General features: G+C 38.4%; 1 protein-coding gene across 3 annotated transcripts; it reads right to left on the bottom strand.

The window, feature by feature from the left end:
- Positions 1 to 235: 235 nt before the first annotated feature.
- Positions 236 to 18,651, bottom strand: kdm2aa (lysine (K)-specific demethylase 2Aa). Of its 3 annotated transcripts, none has more exons than XM_014998893.2 (25): positions 18,503 to 18,651; positions 16,484 to 16,622; positions 16,278 to 16,356; positions 16,052 to 16,098; positions 15,450 to 15,628; positions 15,250 to 15,356; positions 14,361 to 14,454; positions 14,116 to 14,269; positions 13,933 to 14,048; positions 12,931 to 13,057; positions 11,537 to 11,712; positions 11,364 to 11,441; positions 10,841 to 10,974; positions 10,080 to 10,203; positions 8,952 to 9,080; positions 8,217 to 8,300; positions 8,085 to 8,111; positions 7,227 to 7,332; positions 5,935 to 6,519; positions 4,932 to 5,091; positions 4,390 to 4,632; positions 2,979 to 3,142; positions 2,755 to 2,901; positions 1,861 to 2,079; positions 236 to 635 (listed from the first exon to the last, which is right to left on the bottom strand). In XM_014998893.2, the coding sequence occupies exons 1-25, from the start codon at positions 18,506 to 18,508 to the stop codon at positions 454 to 456; spliced, it is 3,606 nt and encodes a 1,201-aa protein (XP_014854379.2). In that variant the 5' UTR covers positions 18,509 to 18,651; the 3' UTR covers positions 236 to 453. The 3 variants fall into 3 exon arrangements, with proteins under 3 accessions (XP_014854379.2, XP_014854377.2, XP_014854378.2); XM_014998891.2 differs by lacking the exon at positions 18,503 to 18,651 and adding an exon at positions 17,544 to 18,149; XM_014998892.2 differs by lacking the exons at positions 8,085 to 8,111; positions 18,503 to 18,651 and adding an exon at positions 17,544 to 18,150.
- Between the last annotated feature and the right edge of the window lie 762 nt (positions 18,652 to 19,413).

The raw sequence follows: 19,413 nt of genomic DNA, 5'->3' as shown, positions 1-19,413 counted from the left end.
ACCCTGCTGGTGGAGAGCATCTGGCAGGTCTGCATGCCGTCAAACTCTGGTCTGCTTTGCATTGCAAACCAAAATGCATTTTCTATGCAAATGTGGGAGAATTTAAGAGAAAATAAACAAGCTAACAGAACTGGCTGTAGCAATAATTTTCATCAATAAGGGGAAAAAAAGGAATCGGTTCTCCCTTGTTGGTGAAAACTTGACCATTCCCATTAGAACAGAAGTAACAGGCACAGAACTACTAAACTTTTATTTTAGCACAGTGCTCAGATAAACAATATTAACAAACACATATCCTCTGTTTACAAAGTAAAAAATTCCTCCCCATCTTTCTTTTTAATGTTTTAAATTACAAGCTGTAATAAAATGGCAGAATCCCATCCACCTCCATCAGTAATTTAAATGAAGGCATTACTTCCTTTTAGTGATAATATTTTTTAAAAAGGTGTGGGGTCAGTCCAGGCGTTGGATGAGCTTCTCCTCCATCATACAGTAGAGGGCGACGTGGGACAAATCTGAGATGAAAGCGTCGCAGGCTCGTCTGCTGATGCCCTTACAGCCTCGGAGGTCCAGCAGAGTCAGAGAGGAGAAACGCTTCAGGTAGGGCAGGCAGCCGTCCGTCAGCTGGTTGCAACCTTACAAACACGAACAAGTCAGGATTTAAATGAAGCAGATGAGACGGGCAAGGGTTAAACTACTGCTGGAAATCAATTAAAACAGTTAATCACCATTAATCACTATGCCTTACTTTGTAAGCTTGAAATACAAATATAAAAACAGTTATATTATTTTATCCTGTTGCACTCCAATTAAACTGCAAGAAATTATCTGATTTTTTTGTATTCTAACTTCTCAACAGCAACAAAGGGAAACTTACTCCACCAGCAAACTTGCTCGGGGGACAACTGACAGATTTTATTTTATTTTCTAGTTCTTGGCTGCTCTACCCCTTTCTGATGCCGCCCTGGGCAGCTGCCCATATCAAAAACATTTGTACATTTTCAAAAAATGTTTTATTGTCTCAAACCAAACTCAGTTTTCCAGGTTTTTATATTCAGGAAGATTTAAAGTCAGAGGCTTCTTCAAACTCACTGTCTGCTGTTGGCAGATCTTTCCTGCCAACAGCATCACCATCTACAATACCTGAAGAATTTGAATTAATATGGGTTACATTTAATTTCCCTTTAGGACCAAGAAAGTATTTTTGAATTAAAATTTTGTTTCAAACGTTCATTTAGAAATTTCTCACTCCATTCTTTTCCTATGGAACTTGATAACCTTCCGCCAGAGAAAGGTCATAGGTCAAAATAGTATTTTAATTAATCTGCATTACGCAACAATAACAAAATTGTCAGATTAAGTCAAGTTTACTTGATCAGCATATTTCAGTGAAACAGTTCAAAGTGCTTTACATCATAAAAACACAAAGTTATAAAAGTCACAACAGTCAACAAAAGAGAAAACCAGTAAACTTTTTACATTTAAGTGCCATCATCAAATGTGTTGGTCAATGTTTCATTGATTATGAATCAAAATCAACTCTAAACAGCTGAGTTTTTAGTCTAGATTTAAAGGAACTGTTTCAGTGGCTTTGCAGTTTTCTGGACGTTAGTTCCAGATTTGTGGTGCATAGAAGCTGAATGCTGCTTCTCCATGTTTGATTCTGGTTCTGGATACAGACCAGAACCAGAAGACCTGAGAGGTTGATACAACAGTAGCAAATATTTAATGCAGTTAAGCCATTCAGTGATTTATAAACTCTTCCTGGTTTTAGTGAAAACATTAGTGCATGTGTTAACGTTGACAGTTAAAATTCTAAATTACTGACAGTTTTCAGATTGTGATCATTTAAACACCCACCAGAGAGCGTGATCTCGTTGAGGTTGTTGCGGGTGTGAGTCCCAGCAGCTGCCAGCAGGGTGATGCAGGAGTCTGTTATGTTCTTGCAGTGAGCCAGGTCCAGCGCCTCCAGCTGGGGCATGTGGCGCTGCAGCAGCCTCAGAGTCGATTCGCTCACATCCAGACCGGACAGGCGCAGCGTCACCATGTTCCTCAGTCTGCTGCGGGACGACTCCAAGTCTGCGCAGGCAGATCAAGACGACAAGTGACTTTTAGAGTGATGCTTATTGATCATTTGTAGTTTGTTTTTTGTTGTTGTAAAGAACGTTTTCCAAATTTAGGCTTTTAATCAGACATTAGATTGAATATTATTATAAAACTGAACAGTATGAGCATGAAGCACTTTCCAGGACTTCATACAGAAATGAAGCAGTTTGCAAACATCTAACTGAAATTCAAACATTTTCACACTGCAAAAACAAAATATTACCAAATATTTTTGGTCAAGTTTCTACTTCAAATATTTTAGTACACTTGAAATAAGACAAAACTAATTTATAGATAAACCAAGCTCCTCTATTTTGCTGAAAGGTTAAGTCAATAATTCCTCAATATTGATTAAAAAAAAGTACTTATTCCATTGGCAGATGATTTCACTTATAAAACATTTTTTCCATGTCATAAGTGAAATAATCTGCCAATGGAACTAGAACTTTTTCACAAATATTAAGGAGTTATTGACTTAAACTAAGCTCCTGCATCTTGCTGAAAAGTTACTTTTAAGTTAGTTTTCTCTTATTTCAGGTGTACTAAGATATTTGCATGAGAAACTAGAACAAAAATACTTGGTAAGATTTTGTGTTTTTGCAGAGCAGCAAGGATTTCACGTCACTTGGCTCTTCCACTTCTACTGACCAGGTGGGGTGATGATCTCTTTAATCTGGGCTTCTTTAATGCCTTCACACCAGCGCAGATCCAGCAGCTGCAACTGGGGCAGAGTGGGAGAGACCAGAGCGGACAGACACGACCAGGGCAGACCAGTCAGCCTCAGTTCCCTCAAACCTGCAGAGAAACACCAGGAGTCGGAGGGAGGTGAGGCGTGTACGGACAGGGAGGTGTGCGTTTGTGGCGGTTTGTACCTGGGAGTCTGGTGAGAAGGCAGTTGAGTTGCTTCATGGCCAGCGGCGTCCAGGATAAGTCCAGAGAGGTCGGGTGGCGTTTAATGATGCCTGCCAGCGCCTGGTTACTGAGCGGGCTGCAGCGACTCACATCGATGTGACTCCACAGGCGTTTGTCACAGCTCCTACACACAACAGCACCGCAAGCATGAAAGTTATCGATTAATGAATGAATATAAAGTTGACTGATCTTATCCATTGACTGACCCTAATGTGAAGGGTTCCATAACACGAAGGGTTATTTTTTCATAATATGCTGCATTTAAAAAAATGCCAAGAAAATTTCAAAAATAGTTATAAAATTTCAAGAATAAAATGAAAATATTAGAAGAATAAAGTATTAAGAGAATGCAGTCACAATATTATGACTTTATTATTGTAATATGGCTTTTTTCATACTACTACAATGACTTTGTAATACTATGACTTTATTCTCATATTACTACAACTTTATTCTTGTATTATGACTATTCAAGTAAGGCTGTGATTTAATTCCCATTATTTCAACTTTATTTTCATACGACTTTATTCTAGAAATATGATTTTACTCTTGTACATTTTTAAAAGGAACTTTTTTTAAAAAAATCGTCAGCTGTATTAAATATTGACTGAACCAACAGAAAATTTTAGTTTTTTCACCTTATTAAACTTATGTGGTGGATACAATGTATATATTTCACATCCGAATGTATGCTTTTATTGTGAAGGGGAGACGGTGAAATGTGAAGACACCAACGGTTGTCCGTCATTTCATTTTTGGTTTTGGTTGGAAGACGTTGTATCCGCCACACTTAAACATATTTATAAACTGAGACACCCTGAAAAATCACCAACAGCAAACCATTAGTGGACAATTAAACGTAAGTTTATCGATTGTTTTCAGCCGTCCTTATTGGAATCATGTATTTTTCGATCGCGTACTTCATAATCCTTTCCGTTTTCTGTCGTTACGTCCTCGCCGTCTTGGCACAGGATTAACTTTTGGTTGAAAACTTAACGCTATTTCGTCATGCAGCTCGACTAAATGAGCGCTATTAATGCGACAACTTAATAAGTTTTTAAAGTATTTATAAATGTAAACAGAACCACACAACGAGCATTTTACATCTCACACCGGACTCCATTTGGACCGTTTCTCATTTCTGTTTAAGGATGCGCCCGTCGCCATCTTGATTCTTTTACCAACTGATTAACTATGATCAGCGGCGCCCTCTGTTGGATGGCGGCCAAATTACAACACTGAAAATAGGTAAGAGGACGTTTTTAGTTAATTGGTTGGAACTAATTTTAATCTAACAAACCGTTAATTGTCAATTAATCGTAAGTGTTTTAATTTAGTTGATTTTTAATAAAGCTGAATCTGTAGACATACCACTTGTACCAGGCTTTACAGACAGTCATGCACGCCAGCAGATCGGCTCTGTTCAAGTAGCTGAAGACGGACACCCAGACCTCCTTCTCCCCTCCCCGATCACTTCCTGCATCCTTAAAGGATGGCAGGGACAGTAGGGATGACGGTAGGGAAGCGGCAGAAGCAGCAGCCTGATCTTCCTCTGAGGAAGACGCTGAGTAATTTCTGCTGCTTTTGTCTCCCTGGATTCCTCGTATCCGAGGCCTGAGAGAGGACGAAAAAATAAATAAATAAAATTAAATTGTCATTGTGAGCCTTTATGTAACATGATTACAAAATATTAAAAGCAGGCAGAAGAAAAATAAAATTACAAATCAATATAAAGTTTATAAAACTTACATACCACATAGTAAAATTACTCAAGACAAAGTATAGTTAAAAATACTCCAAAAAGTACATTTTCTCAAAAAGTTACTCAAGTAAATGTAACTAGTTACTGTCTACCTCTGGTTATCAGATAGAAGTAGTAGGAGTATTTGTAACTAAAACAGAGAAATCTCTACCTGCCCGGTCCTCTCGGGGTTAGAGAGTCAGCAGGATCAGAACCTCGGACCCTGGAAGGTTTGGAATGAGCCGCCTTTCTCTGGATGAAGCCCTGCTGACTTCCTGCAGCTCCAGTTGACCTTAACCCCATGGCCGCTTCCAGCTTTGGAACAATGGAGCCTGAACCAAGCAGACAGGTAGCGCTCAGGTCACACAACACTCAACGAGAGCCAGAACTTCAACTAGACCCAAGACTTTAACGCCATAATTACAAATCTTAAATTGCTTTTTTTTTTAAATATACTTTAAACATACAAAAGTCCTGAGCCAGAACCTTTGTTTTTGATCGTTTCTGGTACACCTGTAAATACGACACACTAGCAACATCCACAAATCTTGTGAGAGATCATCTGTGGTCCTACTGCCATCTGCATAGATGCACTGCTCGTGAAACAACCATTCAGAGCCAGGAGGAGCATCTTGGCACCGTCAATCAACGTCATGAACGCGCTGCTAAGTGTGCTAACGGCAGAGAAACAACATACTATTACAGGAAAACCGTTTATCTGCTGTCGCAGGTATCTATGCTAACTAGCCTTAGCATTCATGACAGGCTACACTAGGTGTAGCGTAGCAGAGAGGAAGGACGGCATGAGAAGGGGTGTGAGCAGAACGTAGATGGGCATGATTGACAGCGTTAAATCCGCATCCGGGTTCTGATTGGTTGATTTTTTTTCACCGATTATTTGTCTCATAACATTCTGTCATGACATAGTGACAGTTTTAACAAATATGTAAAAAACATTTTTTATAAAAGTTACGTATTGCAGCTTTAATAAAAGTAGGTAAAATAAAATGTCCACTTATTCAATAATTTAGCAGCAAAAAAATTTTTTAATTGAAAATCTTTATATTGCTGATGTATGTTTTGCTTAAAATTAAATTAATCTTGATTAATTTCAGAACCCTAAGTTGCCATTTTCACTGAGTCCCATCATTAAACACTCGAGTCCTTCCGTTTACCTGACTGCGTCTTGGCCTTGTGCGGCTGCTGCAGCGTGACCGTCAGGTAGGATCCACTAAGCAGGTCGTCGTTCAGATCGGACACCAGCAGCACCGGCGGTTCTGGGTCCGAATCCCAGCGTCCGTCCTCCTCATCATCCTCCCTTTTCATCTCGTCGTCCTCTGCCGTGTCCACCTCCTCTTCCTCGGGGTCGAACTCCTGCCCCTCGCTGTCATCGTCTTCGTCGTAGTCCCTCCTGCGTCTCCGGTGTTTGTGGCGCAGATATTCCTTCTCTTCCTCGCTGTCGCACTCGTCATCGTCGTAATCGTCGTCATCGTCGTCGTCCTCGTCGTCGTCTTCGTCATCGTCTGACTCTTCGGAGTCGTCTCCCCTGCGTTGCATCCTGGATCCTCCGCGGAGCCGGACCCGCCCTCTGCGCCCGACCTCCTTCATTCCCATCCCTCGCTTCAGCCTGAGGACCGACATGGAGCCCGACACAAACCCGCCTCGGTTCCCCTTGTGGGACAAGCCGCCCCGCGACAGACCCCTCCTGCTGGCGCCAAAAGACTTTCTGGACGAGTGGCCCATTCTTCTTCTGTGAGACACTAGAGACACGATACGAGGACAGGCGAGGTCAATAAAACTGCTTCTGGCATATTTTATGTTTTTAGAAAACAGTGACTAAAAAGCTGCTAACAGGCAATAAAAAGGTTCTTCCGGTAAGAGTGGGTATTTACACGGAAGACGATTACAGCCACTGGAAAAAAAATTTAAAAAGGTATAAATTCAAACTTTTTTCTTCAGAATTCTGTTTTTTTTTTCTTCTTTTTTTCCTGGAATTCTGACTTTTTTTCCTTAAAATTAAAAAAGTCAAAATTCTTTAATCTCAGAACATCAACAGAGAATATGATGTTTCTGTAAACAAAATTGGCCTTCAAAATATATTTATCATAATGGAAATTGCTCAGCTTATTTAAATCTTCTGACCGATTAATTAATTAATTGCCACAGGTAAAAGTAGTAGAATTTATAATCTATAATAGATTAGAATGGGAGAGTCGGAAAAAAAGTCTCAATTCTGGGGGATTATGATGTTTCTGTAAACAAAATTGGCCTTCAAAATATATTAACAGAATGGAAATTATAAAACTTTTTGTCAGACTACTCCATTAATTGCAACAGGCAACATCTAAAAAAAAGTAACAATATATGGATCATATTTTTATATTTTTAGTACCATAAAATTTTGTGATAAAACGTTGAGTCCATATTGCCCACTTCAGCTTCCAGCAGACATTTAAAACACACAAACCGTGATCATCGTCATCACTCCCCGAGTCGTCGCCCTCCTGGCTGTGGAGCTGCCGTCTGTAAATTTTAGCAATCCGAGCATCAAGCAGCGATGAAGATTTCCTCTTCTGCACATTGGAGGAAAAGAGGAAGAAGATTAGAAACAAAAAGAGAGCAGAAACTAAGTTTGATCACAATGATCCTAAAAACTACGAGCTTTTTCATGAAACACCGACACAGAGTAGTGAATGTTGTTTAACTTATTTTTATTAAACTCCTTTACTCTGACACACCTAGATGAAATTCAATGCAACAGTCTGCTTTTCAATTCAAGACTCCAAAAAAAAAAAAAAAAAAACTTACCAGGTATTTTTTGTCTAATTTCTAGTGGAATTATCTTAGTACACCTGAAATAAGACAAACCTTATTTTAAGTCAATTTATTCCTTAATACTGATGAAAAAAAGTACTAGTTCTACAGAGAGATTATTTCACTTATAACAAGACATTTTCTCATATTAAAGTTAAATTATCTGGAATTATTTCCTTAAAGCAATGTTGAAAGTTAAATTTGTCTTATTTCATGTGCTACAAAATTTGCACTGGAAACTAGACCAAAAATACTTGGTAATTTTTTGTGTTTTTGGAGTGAATTCAGTTTATTTATAAAGCACCAATTCACAACAAATAATTTCACAAAAGGCACTTTACAAAAACTTAAATTAGACACACATTCCAACTGATCCCAGTTACATTAGAAGTCTATCTCTTAAAATCCTAATAAAGTGGAAAAATATGAAAAAGGTTCAAGGAATATAAATGCATTTACATATCTTTTACATTTGGATAAAATGTAAAAGATAAAGTAACTTCTGACTCACCATTGAATCGCCTCTGTCACCTTTACACTGTGAACAGGTGAATCATCACAGGATAAATTTAAGACTCTGAAACAGAGCAACTAAACCGAACAAAGTGACATGAAGCTAAAGACAGATTAGGATATTGATTACCTCTCGATCGGTGATGCCCTGGACGCACTTTGGACACTCCCAGCAGCTGGGCAGGTCTTTATTCACGACGCCGTCGCCCTGAACCTAACAGGACGTTTGAACAGAAACTCAGCACCAGAGCTGGGTAGAAACTACATTTACCTGAGAAACCTTTGGAAAACATTTACTCTTAGTAGTATTTTTACTACTCTGTACTTTTTACTTTTACTTGAGTAATTTTATTATGAAGTATTTCTGCTCTTACTTGAGTAAAATTTCTGGATTTTCTACCCACTGAATAAAAAACAAACATGTTTTAACCAAAAATTCACCAGACACACACCTGCAGTTTCTGTTAGTTTTTTTTATTGAAAGAAACTGATTTAGAAAAAAATGTAGTTATTTTTTGTTACTTGTATGAATTATTTATTTTTTATTTATTTTTATTATTTATTAATTATTTTTCATCCTTTAAATATCAAACTTTTCAAGTATTATATTTTGCTCCATCTAATGATGAAATTTGTAAACATTAAATGGTTGATAATTTGATCAGTTACTCAGTACTTGAGCCGACTTTTTACCAAATACGTTTTTACTCTTGGATGGCTACTGCAGCTTGAATATCAAGCACTTTTAAGGATTTTACACAGAAATCAAGCACTTTCCAAACCTTGAAAACACCTAGTTGAAATTAAATGGTTTTCAGGGATTTTAAGGAACCAGTACGAACAAAACCAAATGTTCCCAGCTTACCGTGAGGCAGGCAGGATGGACAATCTGAGTGCAGCTGGAGCACTCCATCAGCGTGAGGGAAGCGTCTCCAGTTTCCTCCTGGTTCGGCTCCTTGCAGATTTCACACACTGCAGACAGCGGGAGGCCCGGCTGGACGAGGCAGCAAAGTTACAAAAAAAAATAAAAATCAGTTCACTCACGACAACAAACCCTGTTAATAATACCTTTGCCATAATATCTGGGAAAAACGAATCCATTTGGTAACAGTTTATTTGGATGGGTCTGCATAAGACTGACCTGTTATAAACATGAAGGGGTTTTCATGAATGTTTACGACTGTTGTCACAAAGTGTCATTCAATAAATAATGACACTTTTGATGCAAAGTTGCACTAAAAGTTGGATTAAAAGTCCATTAAAAGTGTCATTATTTACGGACTTTTACAGAAACACTCATGAAGACTCGTTCATGTTTATCACAGTGTCGTGTCAGTCTCATGCACACCCATTCAAATAAAGTGTTAGCATACATTTTATACGTTTACTCAAACTCAAAACTGTCATTTATGAAGTCTCCAACCAAAATGGAGAAATTATTTGAGAAAACTCCATATTTGTATATGTGTCTACATGAGCAAACAGATTTAATCTGCGACAAATAATGCAGCAACGCGATTCCTAGTCGACGTTGTCGTGTTTTGTTAACTTTACATTCAAATACATTAATTAAAGGTTGTTTAATACCTATATCTGTCCATATAAATTAACCTCCTGGTGCAGTGTGTAACTCCTAACAGGAAGTTGTGGCTGTTTTGAAGCAATCTGATTGGCTGAGGCGGTCTGAGCTTTGCACCACACTGCCCCCTACGGGTCTGGAATGTTTAAAACAATAATCAGGGGCACAGCAGTGCAGGTTTATGTGGTGCAGATACACATTATTTATTGAATAAAATGTATATATTAATTACTTTTATCCCATTATTGGTACTTTTAGATGATATTTTGCAATATTTATAAAAATGTATTTGACATTTTATTCATTTTTTCACCTTTCTTATTAAGCAACATTCATGCAAACAGTAAAGTACATTTTCATTGAGCAAAGAGACGCATTTCTACTTTTCACACAACAAACATTGAACTTTCTTACGGAGAGGCACTGCCGCAGCACACAGGTCTGCTTGAGTTTCCCAGGTCCTCCGAACTTCTTCATGTCTCTGCAGAAGTTACAGTCTCCACACTCCGCCCTTATACACGCCTCACAGCGCTTACATCTGCAGACAAACGGAAGAAAGTTAAAATGGATTCTCTTCATGAAGAAGTGGAGCCTGAACGCAGAATCAGAGGAATGATCAGAGGTTCGCACTGGAGTCCTTCCTCAGACGCTTCAGTTCATATTTTTAACCAAATTAGGACTCTGTACTGACTTCCAATTAGGCCTGAGATGATTAATCGTGATTAATCGATTATTGAAATGATAATTAAATAATTTAGAAATTGATTAATTGTTAACTGGAGTAAACAAACTTAAGAAAAGGCCATTTCCGGAAAGAACAACACACTCAGATCAGTTTTAAAACCAAAACTGTGCAAAAATATAAACATTTAGCATTTAAGATAAAATTAAAACCTTTATTTGTAAATGTGCTCCACCCAAAACTTGAGGAGTTCTGGGTGGAGCATTTTTAGTTTCACCTGGTTAAATTCAGTTAAAAAAAAAAAAAACACCTCTTGCTATGTAATCATTAGTTGGGTTAATCCAAAGAAGAATCACCAGATTACCCCTACACTGTGTTTATCAGATTAACCATCAGAATAATCGTTTACTAAATCATAAATTACAGTCCTTCCTCCCATCCCTTTAGTAATTCTGGCTGTGCCCAACCTAAAAGTAAATTTTATGTTTGCTACCTGACTCTGCGGCGCCTCAGGGAGGACATGGAGGAGGAGGGTTTCTGCGGTCGCTGCATGGAGGTCGCTGAGGGCGGTTTAGGACGAGGAGCCGGTGGCGGTGGAGGCGGAGGAGGCGGCTGATACCACGAAGGCTGAGGACGACGCAGAAAAGCCAAGAAAATGTAACATTATTATTGTTAGTTGTAGTATATTCCACTTAAAGTAATTTAATCATTTTATAAAGGGTAGCTGCCAGATTTGTCCGTCTGCACGCTGAAGGCATTAATACAGACATTTTTTTACAAACGCATCGCAATCAAAGCATTTCATATCAGCCGATATCAATAATCAGGAAGAGAAAACTGGATCAGATAAAACAGGCAAGTTACGTTAAGCCTAAGGTGTTTCTAAATGAAATGACTGCTTAGGATAATGTGATGGGAAAAATGAAAGGACACAAAAGAAAATATGAGAGTGTAAATAGTTATGAAACTGTTTTGGTCCAGAAGGACGTTTGGATCAGATTCAGATGAATGTTTACCCTGGGTGGCCACTTCACAATCGGTTTTCCAGTGTAGGACAGCTTAGGGTTGTCATTAGCATGTTCCTTCAGTAAAGCCTGAAAGAGGAAAAAAAGTTGTTAAAAGGCTAAAAACAAAAAAAAAAATGAACATTAAAAGTATCAACCAGTAAAGACAAAGTGCTGTAAAGTACCTTGATGTGCGTCATGAGTGTTGAAGCGTTCTGGATCCCGGCCGGGACGCTCTTTTTGCTCGACGGCAGCGCCTCCAGTTTGCTGATCAAACTCCAGAGCCCCTCCAGCTCCAGCGGCGTCAAATGGACTTTGGATGGAGGCTTTTCTGACTCTTCGTTCTTATCATAATCCTCTTCTGAATCAGATAACAGATTTTAATCAGAGAAATTCCAGCATGTCAGGAAAAACAGCAAAGCAACAAGTTGGGCATGGAGAAGGAATAGCTAAAGTTTAATATATTGTGGTACACATGCAGATCTGATGATGGGAATGTAAACGACAGAATCAGGCAGAGATTGCTTCAGTCAGTGCATAAGGGCTGAAAAAGTGGCTGTGTTTCCATTAAAATGTGCGCAAATATTTGTCTATATTCTGATTATGTCGACAAAACACAATTTTGCGGTTGCTGTGTTTCCATTAAATAAGAAATTCAATTAAAATCATACATCAGTAAGCCTGTTCGCTCTACAAATTATTAAAATAACGGCAGCAACAGATTTTTCATATTTCAGCCGTGGCGCTAGCGTTCAACATCTGAGCCAATCAGAGGAGACGTCGCGCTTTATTCAGGCGTTAGCGCAACAAACCATTATACTTGGGTTTGGCTACGTAAGCGGCATTTTAGGGAAATTGTAGTCGACCATTTTACAGAAGAGCTATTGATTCAACACGTTCAACTGAAACAACTTTCATGAAGTGCACGACGATGCTATGAGACAGCACATTGTCCAAAAAAGCCCCAAAAACAGCTGCCGTATTTTACTACCTTTAAGGTGCACTGTTAATGAGTGGTCTATTTTCAATTTTTTTATATATAAAGTGAAAGCAAAACAGTCAGAAAAGTCAGTAGGTATCACAGTACGCATTACTCCGCAACACGCCTTACTATGGTAGGCATGTTTAGTTATGGTAGGCATAACTAAACATTTTGACAGCACCATGAGCGCCGCGTACCACACAAAATTGCTTCGATTTTCTGATAAAATTAAAGGCTTTTAAGTGTCCCTTATAGTACGGAAAATACGGTATTGTCCTCCTGCTACTTCCTGTTGTCTTCTTCTGTGTTTCTGCCAGTAGTAACATCCGGCTGTTGATCACATGACTCATGCAATGTGAAAAAAGGTGTTTTGATATGGCTGAAGAAAACCACCTCATTCTAGCGTAAAAACTTTTTATTGAAATTGCTGTTTCCATTAAGCAAATTCATTTTCGTAATTTCAATTTGCGACATTTTCCACTTGATGTAAAGAAACATTATAGGCAGCAGAACGAGCTTCCAGAATATTGACTGAAGGTCAGCAGACAACCAGAGTCAATCTGCAGAAACTGTATTCATCATGCATTTGTTTCTTACCTGTACCCAGTGAGTATTTCTGAAACTCGGCGGTGAAGTAGGACGTCTTCGTCAGACTGAAGACGTAGCGCTCCAACACGTACCAGCACATCTCATAAAAGAACGGGCAGCGAAACTTCACAGGAACCTGCAGCCGACACCAAGAACAGTGGTGTACAAACTTTATGTCACATGTGGCAAAACGGTTGAGTCAAAAACGCTTTCGGGCCAAGAAAAATGTCTAATTTTTAGATTATTAAGGGATTTGTAGATTCAAAACTTAAAATAATTTAATACATTTTCTGTATTAAAAGGAAAGGATGTAGTTTTCAAATTATTTTGAACAAATTTATTCTCGGTTAGAAAAACAAGATTTATTTGATTGTTAAATGGCTTGGCCGCAGCAAAGTCAGCTTTTAGTTATTATAAAAGCTTGGTAATAAAAACATAAATACTTTGTGTGTTACTTGAAATTTTCTACTATAAAAAAATTATGTCAGTAATAATTTTGCCCTGACTATAAATAAAAAGTTTACATCTGCATGACAGTTGGGTGACATGGCTTAAAAATAAAATCTACAATTATTTCACACCAAATACGATTTCGATCCCATTTTTTCTCAAATTTTATTTAAAATAAATTATAAACAACAGAAAATATATTTCAAAAACTGGCATTTATTTCAATCATCTCTTCTGTGAATTAACTTGAATTTAAACTCAAGTTAATTAGAAGGTGTAAAACATTCTGAGCTACGGAAACACACGTGGGTGGAAAAAAAAATCCACATTTTGCTAAAATTAAACCATCAAAAAGAAAAAATTTGATTAATCGATATAATCAATTTATCCCCCAGCTCTAATCAGCATCAACCACCTGCATTCCCTATTATTCTTCAACTGAAGTTGGGTTCCTCAAAAGAGAAATGAATAAATAAAATAAAATAAAACTGGCAGCACTTTGGACACCCGTGACCCAAAGTGCTTGTTGTTTACATTTCATAGAGTTGTGTCAAAACCTACCCGGGTTCTGTCCTCAATGTTGCAGATGTTTAGCTGCATGGGGATGTTGAAGCTGTGCAGGAAGTTTCCTCCAAACACCATCGAATCCACAGGAGTGTAAACCGCATGAATCCAGCCTGAGGATTCAAGCCGAACATCAGAACTGCTTTCTGAGCCGCTGCGTCAGACGTACTCTGAACGTACCTGAGGGTATGATGAACGTGCAGCCCGGCTTCAGTTCGATCCTCTGACAGTCAGACACTCGATCTCCCAGGAAAATGTCCCCCTGCTTCCCAGACAGAACCCAGTTCTCATACAGCTCCAGGTTTGGATCCGTCGGAGGGATCAGCCAGAAAACCTGAAGCACAAACGCATTTATTATTATCAGTACGAACAATAAACTGCACCATTTCTCACTATAAACCCAAATAAAAACATTTGTCTTCTACCTTTCTCCCTTTGAGAATGTGGTACCAGACTGACGTCCCGCCAAAGTCGATGTGAAAGTCTGTGTAGCAACCCTGAACACTCATCAGGCAATATCTGAGGAATAAACAGCTTGGTTGAGTTCAGATGAGCTAACACGGCAAAAAAAAAAAATAAAAAATAAAAATATTACCAAGTACTTTTGTCTAGTTTCTAGTGCAAATATTGTAGTACACTTTCATCAATATTAAGGAATTAATGACTTAAAACAAGTTCCCATATCTTGCCGAATAGTCACTTGCAACTTAGTACCAGGGTTATATGAGATAGTTTTGGATGTTTCATTATTGTTCAGTTTTATCCTGTTGTGACTGTTTTCTAGTTTTTATTAGCTAAATATTGTCTAGTTTATTTGTTCTAGCAGTAGTTTTAGTTTTTCCAGACTTTGGTTCACTTTTATGTGCAGAATCAAGTATTGTATATTGATTTTCTATTGAATACTCAATAGAAGACACTGTTTTGAAAAAAATTATTATTGTTGAACACCAAACTGACTGGCATTTCTCTCAAATTTTGCTGCTTTGCATTTCACAGACTAGCGCCACCTGGTGGAGTATGGAGTGCCGTACTTTGCCGACAGCTGATGTAAACTGCTTGTGTGGTGAAAATAAATAAAAAGTAAATTTCACATCAGTTCCACGAAAACAAACTTTGTTCCATCTATGATTTCAGTGTGTTTTACTTTTATACACCATAGTTCTAATTAGTTACAGTTTTTTCCCATTAATTACCAAAAATGTTTTTTCAAAATTTTTTGTTATTTCTTTAGTTTTAGTTAACTATAACACCCTTGGTTTGTACACATGAAATAAGACAAAACTCACATATGAACACTTGAAACTAGGAACTTACTTCTGGACTTTTGGATACTGCATGTCATTGATGGAGTTGGTTGAGTCCCTCTGCCTCTCCTTTAAATGACGAGGCCACATGTTGTCCACCCAGTCTATGAGCTCCACCTATGTGTACAAGACAGAGAAAAATAAAATAAAAATGTATTGAAAGTTAAAACGTTACTGATGTCAGTATATTTACGGAGAGAGGGAACATACTGTGGTTGGTCTTTTAACCAAATTCTCCAGCTTGGTGTGGCTGAACTCAAGACTTATAACATTATAGAGCTTCTCTCTCTGGGACGCCAGAGTCTCATAGTAACGCGTCCACTGGGCCATGGACATCTCCGTCCCCTTCTGGGTGCTCACATCCATTACGTCTATCATGCGTCTGCTACCTGAGGGGACGAAGAAGACAGGAGGTGGTTGGTCACATGATCAAATCAGAGAAGAAAGCTGGAAACCGTCCGTAAGAAAAGAGTTTGAGGAGAGGATGAAATGATGAGAAGGCAAAACAACAAAAGTACAAAAGAATGAGAGACAAATGGACAAAAGGAAAAATGGATGAGAAGATAAATAAATGAGGATGTATGGATAAAGAATGGAATATCAGATGAATAGAAGAACATATGCATGAATAACAAATAAATACTTTGCATATGTATGAAGAACAAAGATAAATTTCCATATTTTCTCACTATTGTGGAAATTGAAGTTATTCTCTGTGCAGAACATTCAATTAAAGACATGTAGCTTTATCCAGATGAAGCTGTAACATCCAATAATAAAAACAATAACAAAGATGATAATTAAAATCTTACCAACAAACGTTTTGACATCGTTGACACTGAAATCGGGTTCTGGCATCCTGCAGAACCACACAAAAGTCAAAGTGATACAATGGCTGAGGTTTAGTTTAAATATCAGGTCATATTAGCCACCAAGCTAACAAGACATGTTAGCTTAGCACCAAAGAGCTGCTAACAGCAACTAACACATGACCAAGCTAACAGGTCATGAGTAATCAGTAAACAGAAATGTTCTTACTTGATTCCCAGGCCTTCAGGCTTCTCAAACAGGATCGGGTCTCTTAGGCCACCTTTCTGGACAAACTCGTATGTAAAATCTGTGAAATATTGAAAAAATACAAAAATGGACTGAAGCGCACATATATAAAAAAACTGTTAAGGAAAGCTTCTGTCTCCTATTGTCTGGCTAAAAGCGCCAAACAATAGTTAAACACAACTAATTACCTTTTCCTTCCATGCGGACGATTCGATCAGAACTGAACTTTTCGCTTCTGACTTTTTCCTCCAAGTCGAACATCCTTCTCCCATCAATCTCCTCATCTGAGATCCCATCGTCATGGTAACGCCTTCGAGTACCGGCTCGCTGTTGTGGATATATCAAATTAAGAAGTATGGAAGGAGACAAATAACAAACCAAAAAAACTTGATGGTGTTAAACAGTCAACCCAAATTCCAAGACAGAGCTCAAATGATTAGAGTTTTACTAATACTTCATAAAACTGAATTTTTTTTGTACACCACAAAATAATGGAACAACTGATCATTGTTCTAGTGAGCTAATATTTATGGATCTTAAATGCAGTCAGACACTGATGCACAATCTCTGAACCGAATTCATCAGCTTACAATGTTCAATAACATTGTTCGACAACTTTAAAAAACAGTAAGAGTAATAAAGATTTGCCATATGATCCATGGAGTCTAGCTTAGTTCTTCCAGGGCCAAGACCAGGAAAAAAAAAACACAGCTCTCCATTCCTGCAGCCCTAAGAACAATGGACAACTATCAAGTAGCAACAAATTCAAATTCAGAGGGAAATTAAATGTTGCTGTAACTCATTAATTTTTTATTATTGAAGATTGTGATGGCTGTTGGCAGGGAAGATCTCTTGTAGTGGTCTGTATCTCAGTAAATCTGAAAAAGCTTCTGACTGAAGAGACTCTGCCTTCCCAGAGTTTGTTATTCAGGAAGCATCTCACTGTTCTGGTGGGGATGGTGCAGTCCACACTTAAGTTTAGATAGTCATTCGCTCACTCAGTCATGGCACTGATGTGGCTCCATGTGGCTGGCAGAGAGTAGTCCAATCAGTTGCTTCAAAACAAGTCTGGAGGGCCTCTTCTACTGCCCTGTGATCATGCTGTGGGATTTCCCTGTGAGTTGTTTAACTTATATAGTGTTGGGTTCTTTAACCTTTTCTAATTGCATTAGTTTACATTGAGTTGTTTCAATCTTTGTTTCATTACATAGCGGCCTGGGGAACCTAAACGGGCATTATTAAACTTACCAGCCTTTTGCTGAACCGAGGCTTTGAATCATCCATATTCAGTTGGAACGACTGGCTTCTCTCCACTGAAGAAGTAAAGAACCACCATAGATGACCTTTAACCTGCACCGTAGGGCCACATGGCTCTTTCGTAGTAAACAATTCGCTAAAAAGTATGGACCTAAATGGCTGCAATCCAAGACCCGTTAAAAAGATTAAACTAACGGAGCTTACAGAGAGCTTGGCTGATTCCGCTTTGATTTACAGCGAAATACCAAAGCGGTTAAAAAGATGCAAAAAGAAAAAAGTAGTCCTACTCGGTTACATCATAGTCTAGAAGTTAGCGAGAATTATAAGTTATATAGTTTTTCTAAATACAAGATCAACGGAAGCTTTGTTCTAATCCGAGCCGGGCCAGTGTTGGTCTGCTGAGTTCAAAATGTCCTCCGATAGAACCCCAAACATATCCTCGGGTTATTTAACAACAGATGCCTGTATCCGAACAAGCTTAACCATAGGAAAAACACTTTCTCTGTGTAACTAGAACTGCAAAACCTATCGGCATGAACGTCTCTAAACAGCCGCCATTTTCCATTCCATCACAAAACAACAGTAGATCCCACCCACAAACTCGTTCTGGACCAATCACGCGAGAGCAGGCGAGAAGCTCATTGGATTTACAGCGGTGACGCTCAGCGTCAAAAAATACGTGGATTCTGATTGGACAATTATCCCAATAAGGGCGTAAGCAACCTACTAAACTACCAATAACGCCACACTTGAAACCACGTCTTGCATCCTACTGGTTGTTAGGTTCTAACGCCTTTATTGGGTGATTGAACAACATATCAATCATAAGGGTAGCCAACCAGGTGACGATGCGACACACCGTCCACACCGCCTTATTATCCAGTAAAAATTGCATTCAGTCAAATAAGACTTAAAATACGTCAGAACCCAGAGCGTATTAAGGCGCTTACCCCCATGGTAACAGAGAGCGGGTCTCCTCAGGACGGGAGCCGTGATCCAGTGGACTCAGAGCCTCAGTGAGCTGTCACTACTGCCAAAGACTCACATCCCAACAGTCATGCTTCAGCTCAACAAGGAAGTGGGTGGTTCTGATGGAAATGCAACTGCACCTTCTGTCATCCACCGTTCATTGGCTGGCAAATGTTGCATGGTTGCTGTGATTGGTAGAAGAGGCTTGTCCTTCAAATAGGTACATCTGATCTACGGCAAGCCAGAGACCACGCTGTGCTGCTTTTGTCTGAAAACCGAAATACTAAAATGTAATTTTAAACAATAAATATTTAGAAGACCACCCAAAAGTCAGTAAACATGCAGAAGCTCTCCACAGTTGTGTTTTTAATCTCTAGCTATCAATAATCTTAGCCTAATCGCTTGATTAAATTTGATTTTATCTTGCAGGCCCTTCAGATCCTCCAGGTCTTCTAGTAAGGGTCTTCTGTTCTGTTAGAACCTAAAATGAAACTAAAACTCGTAGATCATAGGTCAGACAAACAAAAATGATGGTCGGTGTGTATATATTTTATTTGTGAACAAAATGGACAAATAAATTTTAATTTATTCTCCTACACTGATACAAACTCATACTGCTTAACAATAACACAAAAATGACAGTTTCATGGCAAAAATCTAAAAAAACTTCAATAAAAACTAAATTTCGGAACAGCCAATATTAATTAGACCCACGATGAATGTTGAATAATGCCCAATATGCTTCACTACATACATTTTACATCAAATAGGCTACTTTAATGTTCTTTTTTATGTAAGTAGGCTGTTATGGGAATAGGCTTGCATCTGAACAGGTTGCCAGTCCATTAAGGCTTGTTTTACACTTCAGAAAAGCTTAGCTTCTCCCTAATAT

Source organism: Poecilia mexicana, unplaced genomic scaffold, assembly GCF_051168715.1.
Source record: "Poecilia mexicana isolate PSO_F unplaced genomic scaffold, ASM5116871v1 scaffold_1, whole genome shotgun sequence".
In the NCBI taxonomy this organism is placed as follows: Eukaryota; Metazoa; Chordata; class Actinopteri; order Cyprinodontiformes; family Poeciliidae; genus Poecilia; species Poecilia mexicana.
The sequence above is the reverse complement of the archived record's forward strand: the minus strand, read 5'-3'. Positions and strand labels throughout refer to the sequence as shown.